General features: G+C 34.0%; 1 protein-coding gene across 3 annotated transcripts in view; it reads right to left on the reverse strand.

Moving 5' to 3' along the window:
- LOC129252933 (very low-density lipoprotein receptor-like) overlaps window positions 1-10480 on the reverse strand; it is a 230684-nt gene extending 220204 nt beyond the window's left edge. For 2 of the 3 annotated variants that reach the window (XM_054891123.1, XM_054891122.1), the window contains exon 1: window positions 10360-10480. Coding sequence is in view for 1 of the 3 variants with exons in the window: in XM_054891121.1 (XP_054747096.1) it covers window positions 9967-10083; window position 10360 (118 nt within the window). In the remaining 2 variants the exon portion in view is untranslated. Of the gene's footprint in view, window positions 1-9966; window positions 10084-10359 lie in introns of all 3 variants that reach the window. The other variant, XM_054891121.1, reaches the window with a different exon arrangement.
- Window positions 10481-10745: the final 265 nt, after the last annotated feature.

Below are 10745 nucleotides of genomic sequence, written 5' to 3' on the forward strand. Positions count from 1 at the left end.
AGTAGAAACTAAATACGAGACCTTTGTATGTGTGCCCCTGTATGTTTAGCCTTTGTGGAATCTTTGTATGGAAACACACTTATATGTATCGGTATGTGTTAGTGTACATATATCCAAGCAGAGCTCAATTGCGGGGATATGCCGGCGGGCAGCACAGCTATGCGCATATGGACCTGTGCCAGTTAGTGTTTTGTATGCGAGCACACACACGCATATTTGTATATATATGCACGCAAAAAAAAACAAACAGGACCCCATTCAAGTCGGCAGCTGCATGAAAATGAGAAGGAAATTCAATAGTTAACGTACACGCATACATACAGCGAAGCATTGGCGTGCATGTGTTGTATCACTGATGAGCGGCACAGATTTTTTTCTTTTGCTACTTCACGCAAATGAAATTTATGAAATAAAAACGAAACATGCACCGCATATTCAGCTTACGCGTGCAAGGACATACGGATCTACTTCCATACATATATTCATGTGTACATGAGCGCGTGTGAATGTTTTTGTAGCTGCGTATGTGGGTGAGCAAGTGCAAGCGTGCTTAAAGTTAATTAGCAGCAAACAGTGCGTTAGCGAGCGACGTCACACAACTTTAATTGGCAGCGCACATAATCTGAAAGACTGAAATAGTAAACTACCGCACAGACGTGGCGTATGATTGACATGCGGTTGTGCAAGAAGCTGCTTAAGTTTCAAGTGGCTGATGGTGACTTTTTTGTTTCTAGCAAATTATAAAAGAAAAATATGTACGGAAAAAATGTACTTGTAACATAGAAAGTATTATATCAAAGTTGTCTCAAACACTCACCTATATGTCTACATGTCACCACTCATATGCGCTGTTGCGTCGCAAAACTGCGGAAAGGAAGGTTGAATGGAAGTCGTTGGAAGCAGGCAAAATTTCGCGCTTTAGAGTGGTTGGATAAAAATTAACCTTAAATATTAAATGTGAGAGCGTCTAGACGACATTATAAAGTCGCACACATAAACATACGTATGTATGTGTAATGCGGAGGATATAGTTACATATACATCCATACAATTGCTTTGCTTTTGTAGGACACAATGGGCAATAAACAGTCGACTGCGATTAGAATTGAAGGAAAACCGCACTGTGAGTGAAAGCGAAAGGTTTATGATGTGGAATTTACGCGAAACGCCACAAGGTTCTACCAGTCTTATGCTTGGCGGCAGAATGTGTGTAATCATGTGCATCGAGTAGGCTTATATTTTATAAAAACTAAATTAATAAAAAATCTAAAAGTTAGCAAAGCAATTTAAGACATTCAATGTTACGACGATTATATAAAGAAAAAAAGTATTAAATTTGTGTCGGAAAAAGCTGTACTTGGGAGACAAGACAGCTGATTAGATATTTTCAAAGCGATTTATTTTAGATTTTGGGCCAGCTGAGTGAATCCGTAGGCTTTGGCTGCTAGTTGCGAATTTTATCGTGAATATGCTAGGATTAAGCCGCGGCTCGGTTGAATCAATTCAATTTTATTGTTCAAAATATTAGCGTAAAATATTAGTTTGGGGAGGAAAGAAAACCTTTATTTTTGCGCAAATGAATGAGAAAAAAGTTAGTAGTTAGTTAGCACTTTTTTCACACTTTATCTCATCCTTGGCAACAAGAGATGACTAAATGCTTGGCAGGCTAAAATAAAAAAATTTAGTTTCATTGGACCTCGATTCTGTAATCTACGCAAATTACTATGAAATCGCTTTTGCCAATTCCTGCGTAAATTCGAATCAAATGGATTGTGTGAAGAGATGAGCTTCATCATTAACGAACCGATTACACTCCATTACTGTGCCTCAATCTTGCTAATGTGGAGGGGTATGACCAGCTATGTTGGGCATTTTATTTGCATCACTCGTAAAATTAAACTTAATTAACAGCGAAATAAAATGCTCAACAACAAAAAGGGAGGGAAAAAAGAGACGTAAGAATAGTGCGAACATCAGCAAGATAAATGATGCATAATTATGTAGAAGGTAAGCATATTAAAAGATTCTCTGCATGCAAAAATAAATACCAGTACAATTTCCATTTAATTAATTCGCGAAAATGTGGAAGTTTTTCTTTAATTTTATGTTCTGAAAAATAAATTTAACTGCAGAAATACAAAGGCATAGTGGCCAAAGGATTATGCGGAGAGAATCAAACTATTTAAGTGACTTTTTGAAGTGCTTAGTTTTTTCTTTGTTTGTTTTTGTTGATAGGAAGTAACCCGGTGATAGTTAATTTGACAACCCAATCGCATGCATTTCTTTCAAGTATTATTTTAAATTGTTGTTGACAGTACTTCATTCCAGTCTGTGAAATCCTCTTCCAGTGATCCCCAAGGTAATATCTTATGGGACCTGCTCTTTGTGTGTGATCTGTTCTACATTTCTCTCGTATGTTGATGAATAATAAATAAATGTTAAGTGCATAGTATAAATTTGTCTTACTCATTCAACTCAACTGACCCGCAAAATAATTTTTTTCTGACTAGTTTCTTATGACTTTTAATACTCAGAGTCAACGAAAGTTGCAACTGACCTGGAAAATGATTTTTTCGGACTAGTTTCTGATGACTTTTGTGCGAATTAGTGTGTAATAGAGGAACAGAGAATATGAAACCAAAAAATTAAACAACTATCACTTCTAGTCTTACTTTCTTACTTTCACAGAAGTTTACTTTCATTGAAGTTTACGACAGACAAGCAATTTTAGTACAAGTTCCTGATAAAGTCAAATAAATTTGTTTTACTGTTTAATGAAATGCTTTATATTGGATTTAATGAAACCAGTTCTTAAACTAAACCTGATATATCCTATATCTATCTACATAATCCTAAAATATCGGCATTTAACATTTTCAAGTTATTGTTTTCTCACACTATGTGACAACAGATCAACTCAACCGCCTTCCGGCGATTTATTTAGCGATAATACCGGTAGGGGATCGGTACATTGCGAATAGGAGGTTTGGTTCGGGTTAAAGCTCCACACTGACATGCCAATACTTCCTACTCGTAAAAAAGTCATATATTTATATTTAAGGTACTAGCAAACCCGACCCGCTTCGCTGGGCAAAGACACGGTGGGTCCACGTTTTGGCATATATTTCGAGACCCTAGTCATCAATAGGTACGAAAATTACCCCACGTTAAAGCACTTATCGACAGCTTTCATTTGATGCCCATATTGCACATCCACAACCAAAGGTTACCCGGGCCCACGTTTTGACCTATATCTCGAGACCCCAGTCACGGAGCGGCATGAGAAAGACTCTGTACTAAAGCATTCACCAACAGCTTCCAATTGATATCCATATTGTACAAACACATTCTAGGGTCCACGTGTTGGTCTCTATCTCGGGACCCTAGTCACAGAGCGGCATGAAAAATACTCTGAACTAAAGCATTCACCAACAGCTTCCATTTGCTACCCATATTGTACAAACACATCCTAGGGTTACCCGGGTTCACGTTTTGGCCTATTTCTCGAGACCCTGGTATCCGATTCTTAAAATTTTAAAACACAAACCATCTACTGAATAGTCCAAACAAAGCCTAAAAATTTGGTTTGGATAGGTGAGCCCGTTCGCGAGTTTTAAGCGAATATAGGGACAGATTTTCACATTTATATATATAGATATTTGTAGAAAGTATAGCTTTCGCACTAACGTCACAAACTTCATTGACTACACCTACGCCAGCTGTCTGCTTAAATAGCCCACATAGATAATCTAAACGCCTTTGCTATTCATTGCATAAATTAGTTTCTCATTATTACGAAATTGCATGATTCTCGAACTTGCAAGTCATTTAATAGAAATTCCGTTGGCTTCATTTATTCCGAAGTTTTCTGCCATAGGAGTATTCCTTTAACCGAAGTGCGTTGTATACCTTCTATTTAAATAACTCCCTCTTTTATCTCATCTTGGAAAAAATAATATAATATGCGCTCATCCATATCCAACTTAACTGATCATTATTATAATAATTTTCCATTATCTCAGCTAAGAGTAGCCAAGAAAATTCTATTCTCGCCGCTTCATCCTTTTTTCTTCATACTCACTCGTTTGTTCCCACTTATGCTGTATTTGTTTTTGTTTCCCCGTTTTCCCATTTTTATGCTCAAATGTCTCATAATATAATACAATACTCGCTTCACTCATTATGTACGCTAAAAGCGTTTGACGCTAGGCATTCGTAGAAAAGTGCCTGCTTTTTAGAAAATTATATGCGCATTTTAAGTGGCTTTTTGAGTCAGTAAAACAGGGGCGCACACCTGTGCGGAGTGAGGAGCGTGGCTTTGTAGAACAAAAGAAAGGCAGTAGCTATTCGGAGGGTATGCAGGAGATAGTGGGATAATGGGAAGTGGCTGGAAAACTTTGGATAAGTATTTTGCGTCAAGCGATGAGGCCTTTATGACGAGGCGAAAGTTTAGTGCACAGTGAGACAATATATTTTAAGGTGAATAATGTTGTCGAAGGCATCATAAAGTTAGAGTCAATATTTAGTCCAGCATTGATAGGTTTTGAAGAAAAAAATTAACCTAAATCTTAAAAAAATATGGAAAGGGAGGAAATATATTGCGTTATAAGACAGATACGAAGTATTTAAACTTTTAAGCGCGACAACTTTTCCTCAGACTCTAGTTGTTTAAGATTTTGACTCTTGGTAAAAATACCAAATTAACGTTGGAATGCAAGTAAACAAAAACTTAGACGTGAACATTAACTTTGCTTAGCAAAAGTGAGCAACACTTTCAGAAAACATTACTTTACGAGTATTGGGCATTTTGTTCTAAAAATTAATAAATAAAATAATTGTTTACGAATAGAAAGCCACTTAGCAAATCCAAGTCACGTGATCCAAGTACAGATGACGGAAAATTAATCACCAATTTTCTTTTTGAATAATTTTTTACTAAATAAAAAAGAAAAATAAAAAAATGTTTTTCTGGATGGCAAGCTTTATTTTGACCTTTACATGCTTTATTGCCTATCTATTTGTCTTTTGCACCTGTTTAGCTCAAAAGTGTAAAATATGATTGATATATGACGCCGTTTGCCAAAAATTGTAAGTCTGCCGCGCTACCTTGTAGTTTGGAAATCGCCGTAAATTTTTCTCAAAATTGGTTTATTTGCGGTATTATGTATAATAAGAAGTACATTAAACATTTTGAGATTTACTTAGCGTTAAAAATTTTGGTAAAGACTTTCTTAAAGTGAAATATTTCGGCTATTTCCCCTTTTTTGTAGATGTTTTTTTTTTCTTAATTTTTAGATTAAGACACACTTTTAAGAACAACTTTGTTTGCAAAAAATTTTATCTAATGTTTTCCTTTTTAAAAACGTTTGTTTTTAGATATTTTTGTAATTTCAGTTTATTTGTTTTTTTATTATATTGAACAGGTAGGCACAGTGAAAAAGTACTGCCAGTTTGATAGCTGATTTACTTTCTTTTTTTTTGTATTTATTATCTGGTGGGAGTGTTTCTCAGCAAAGACATAAAACAAAAAGGTCTTGCCAAACCTTGTAAGTAAAAATAAAATGTTTTTCCAAACAAAGATTTTTTTTTAATATATTTTAACTTAGAAAATTAATAAGGTAACAAAAATTTTATATATAGAAAAAATTTTTTTTTTTGTTAATTTTTTAGGATGAAATAAAAATTTAAAAAAATTTAATAATTACGATAATTTTGGTTGTTGAAAACATTTCTGTTTTGTTATTATTTTTTCAGGATATGCTTTTCAAAAAAATTATATTTAGAAAATAATTTTATTTTGTTGTTAAACATTAAAAAATTGTTTTTTTGTTTTTGTAATTTGTGAGTAACGCCTATAATTTTTCATATATAGTCATTAGTAGCTGAGGTCAAGGTATATTGAACAGTTAGTATCAGAAGGGCATATTTTTTCTGTTTATCTGGGGGGATATTTTTCAACAACAACAAAAAGCAAAAAGGTTTTGCCAAATAAGGAAATAATATGTTTTTCCTAACAAAATTTTTTGTGAAATATATTTTATCCTAAAAAATTAACAATATAAAACTTTTCTTATATATTAAAAATATATATATATTTTTTTTAACTATTAAGTATAAAATAAACATTTCACAAAAAATTTAATAATTAGAGATTTATTTATTATTAAGAATTTTTGGTATAATTTTTAAATAAGTTTATTTTTTAATTTTATAAGATGCTTTAAGAGATTAAAAAAAAATGAATTATTTTATTGTTAAGGATTTTTGTGAAAAAAAAAAAATTTTTCGTAATTTTTAAAAACATCAGCAGCCTTTTTCTTAGTTTTTCATCAATAGTTGAGACCAAGGCACATTGAACAGGTAGGGCCAGTAGGGCAGCTGATTTAATTTTTTTTACTTATTTGCTCGGCAATTTTTCAAAAAAGTTTAACAAACCAAAAAAAAAAAAATGTTTTTCCAGAAACTAATTTTTTTTTACATGTATTTTACTCTAGAAAATTAAAAAAAAATGTTGGAAACTGTGCCAAAATTTTCAACATTGAGTAAAACTCGAAATTAGTAATATTTTGTTGTTTGGTTGCAAACAAATCAATTTTCGGAAAAATTGAAAACATTGTCCACAATATTTTCTAAAAGTTTTTATTTTGAGAATGAGTTGCATAACCATTTCACTACTTATATTGAATCTATTTTGAATTAAAACTTAGATGCATTTGAAATCCTTGAAAAATATTTGTTATTTAGAAACAAAAAAAATTCAAATAATATTTTATCTGTTCAGTGTATTCATCCCTATTCAAGCTGAAAAGGGGCCAATTGGCACTGCATAGAAAACGAAATGGGACCAACAATAATAACAACAACAACACAACACAAGTGATAATAGAATATGACAGGCAAAAGTTAGAAAACCCAAACATAAAACCTTCAACGGAACCACGAGCAAATGAGCTAACAAAAGTCACACACATACACACTCACTCAACTTCTCCCCACCACATCCTATTTCAATAGCAACTATTGTGTTATAGCGCCGCCACTTTTCCATAACAATGAATACAAATTAGGCACGCGCACGTTATGTGAGGCCGCGCGCTGCGAGCCAACAGCGAATGTTGTTGAAGGAACCGCAGTAGCCGCGCGACACAAGCAGACGCATGTCTGTGGCGATGAACTCGCATGGAAGACAACTACTGCGTATTTAGTTGGTTAACTATAATATATTTGTTGTTGTTCTTGATGTTGCTTGTTGTATTGGTTAGTTGGGCTGCATGGATACTCGACTTTTCTTCTTCTTTGTACCCGTTGGCCGTTCACGCGAGTTATGAGGCGCTTCCTGTGGCTTTGGCTGATGGCGGATGAGTTAGTGAATAGTGGCAAAATGCGGTTGCTATTTATTTGGAGTACTTTTAATATATTTTTTATTCAATTTTCTAGAAGAAAATTTCCAATACCGACAGGTTAATGAGTTTTTTGCGGTACTTCAAACTTAAACTTTATTATACAAAAATTCAATGGGTTATAAGACCTATAAGTATACTTGAACGGTCTTTAAAAATCTGGTTTGAAAAGTTTGAAGTTTTGAAGCAAATTTGTTAAGTCTTTTTGCAAATAAATTACCTCGCCAAATTTGAAAGTAAGAAATTAAGAGAGTATGTACAAGGCCATCCGAACACGATGGTGAAGGAAGGCGTAAAGAAATTGCAACAGAAGAAAAGCGTCGTTCGATCGCCCAGTGGCAAGATAGTGGTATTCTGTTTAAGGACAGATTAACGGATGATGTGGTCTTTCTGATGTGGTTAGAAAGGAACAATGCTGGTACAAACTACTACATACTACGGATATCCTTTCCAAATTTCTCAATCTGCACGGAGACAGAAGAAGATGCAGATCTTTTTCCAATTACCACGCGTTGCTCCGGAAACTTTTAAAATCTAAAACGGAGAAAATGTTTAAGATTTTATGCTGAGATTAGCTCATAATTGGAAGGGAATCTGCGCGCATGTAAAATATGTTCATAATAATCTAGGTGAGGTTGGTTAAAATGGTTGCCCTAAGAGTGGGCACACTTGGACGAAGAAATAAAATCCGAAGAAATCTTGTGTGATACTAATGCGAAGGAAGTGCGGTGGAGGAAGACCGATAGGACGAAAGCAGAGTGACGAGGTTGGAGGAAGGGGAGGTTTGGCTGAGTATATGTAGACTACGAACGATGACTGCATTGCGCTTGTGTTAACCGCCTTATGCTTCTGATGAAGTTCATCAAATTTTTAGTATCAGCAGGCGTAGCAAAGAAGTTAAAACCAAGATGGAAAAAACACTGTCCCGCGAGAACAGGGCATCTAAGTAGAAGAGTCTACGAAAATTCCACCTCTTCGTTCATACAGTTGACGCAAAAAGTACTCGAGGTGTCCTGTGAGAACACCTACGAAATCCGATACCTGAGATTTTGTCAACCACAGAAGAACCCTCGAACGATTCCGACCCAGACGTGGCCATAGGGATTTCGCGACCTTCCAAGCAATCGAAAGTGAAGTCATAATGATCTAAGATGTGTGGAGTTTCCTAGCCGTCAGCAATAACTAGGAGCTTTTGAGCTAACCAGCTCAGTGATAGCTTTTTGATAGCTCCACAGAGATGGTGGCAGATTGTGAAGAGGTATTTAGTACGTAGTTGGGGCTACAAGTCGTACATCCTGCTGTGCTGGGATATCAGTACTAATGAGAGTTCCCTCAAGAAAAAAACCTTTGAACTAATTTGAACTCTGAAACTACATATAAACAAATATTTGGTTCTGGATGATGTATAATAATATTTTTAAAAACTTCGCTCAAACAATCTCAAATAAAATAGATCAGGCTAGTCCCCATAACATATGAACCGAATTTATTGGTAGCTGTGTTTTCTGAGCAAGTAAGAGGAAGAGTAAGAGTCTGCAAGACATCTTTCCTGTTACTGTCTCGCGTGGCATGTCACTAGGTTGAGATACTTTGGCGCATCGTTCTTGAATGATACCGATGACCTTGGAGGTGTAAATTTCAGTCATATCAAAAGATTTGTTCTTGAAACAAAATAGTTCAACGAGGAGTAGCAGGTGAACTGCTACTGTGGTTTTACAATGTATCAGCAACAGTCTAAGTGAGTTGGTGTAGAGACCGACTTTCACTTCTAACTACCTACCGGTTTTTTTGTAGTTAAATATGTACACTGGCGAGCATAACTCAGTAGCTAGTGATTTTTTGCAATATCTACATCGAATTGTTTTGTAGAATCGAATTAAAATTTTTTTGATGTTTTTTTTTGAATAGTATTCATGTTTTTTGCTTTTACACTGCAGTTCACTGGTCTCTTCTTTATTCCAAATACCTTAAAGCTATAAAGGAATTAAAAAAAACAAATAAATTATCACAGCCATCAACAAATTTTCAAGAGTAAACGTAAAAAATGATTTTTCTCACTTTCAGAAGAATTTTTTCCATACCCTTTTCTGGGTGGCGCATACGAATGAATCTAACTTATATTATATGTGCATATATATTGACAAATTCCTGAATTAATTATATGCAACACAATGCATCTAAGTGCTTTTCAATTTCGGAATATACAGTTAGGGCATGAAGCGTAGCAGCACTTCGCAGGTGAAATGCGCGCCAATAAATTGTCGTAAATTCTAAATATTTGCGATGACTTTATGCGATGAGTTCAGCATATAGTCGTATTTCTTTTATATACAATATTTTGCATGCAATTCAAATTAAATTTTTAGTTTTAAGTTCTTCATTTTTACATCACATAAAACTACACTTATCTCGTCTAAATAAATATTTTATTAGTATTTCGTCATGCCATAATATTCTTATGGAAAAATCCTCCTTTTCTGGAATTTTTGTATTTTTTGTTTGTTAGTTTTGTTTAGTAAATTTTCAATTATTTTCTTTCATATAAAATTGGAAAATAATTGCTTACTGCAATCAGCTTCATCGGATTTGTCACGACAATCGGCACTGCCATCGCAAACCCACGAACGTGGAATGCATTGCTCGCCATTTTTGCACTTCACCTCGAACGGTGAGCAGAGATTCACTGTGGATTAGGTAAAAGTGTAATAATAGTAAAGGTAGATGTAAAGAGAGAATAGTTTTTCGAATTAAAAATTTGTAGGCAATTTCTTTATTATACATTTTTGTGTGTACGTTTTTCGTATGAATTTTGAAATTTTTTGTCATATCATCAATTTTTTTCTATTAAAAAAAATTACTCTTTTTTCTTTGGAAACTAGACGTGATTTAGTGTAGAAGTGTGTGTTTATTTCCAAATTTTGTGTTTTAAAAATGTTTAGCAATAAAAAGCTCAACTTACTGCATAGAGACGTTGCCTCGTCGGAGCCATCGGCACAATCACTCTCTTGGTCGCAGCGCCATCTCTTTGGTATGCAAAAACCATTGTTGCATCTGAACTGTTCAACGCCACAGGTGGATTCTGAAAAGAGGCCAAGTAGAAAATAATTACTATTGTAAAAATAGCATCAAAGTAAAAATTTTGAGGAAAAATTTAATACCTAGCAAAAGGTAGCTATTTAGGTATTTTTATTAATAAATTCATTTTGATTAAAAAATTAAGTATAATATTTGGGTATTTTTAATTTTTTTTTATAAATTGATTTTTATTAAAAAATTAGATTTTTAGGTATTTTTTTAATTTTATTAATAAATTGATTTTTTATGAAAAATTAGGTATTTAGGTAT

Source organism: Anastrepha obliqua, chromosome 1 (assembly GCF_027943255.1).
Source record: "Anastrepha obliqua isolate idAnaObli1 chromosome 1, idAnaObli1_1.0, whole genome shotgun sequence".
Classification (NCBI taxonomy): Eukaryota; Metazoa; Arthropoda; class Insecta; order Diptera; family Tephritidae; genus Anastrepha; species Anastrepha obliqua.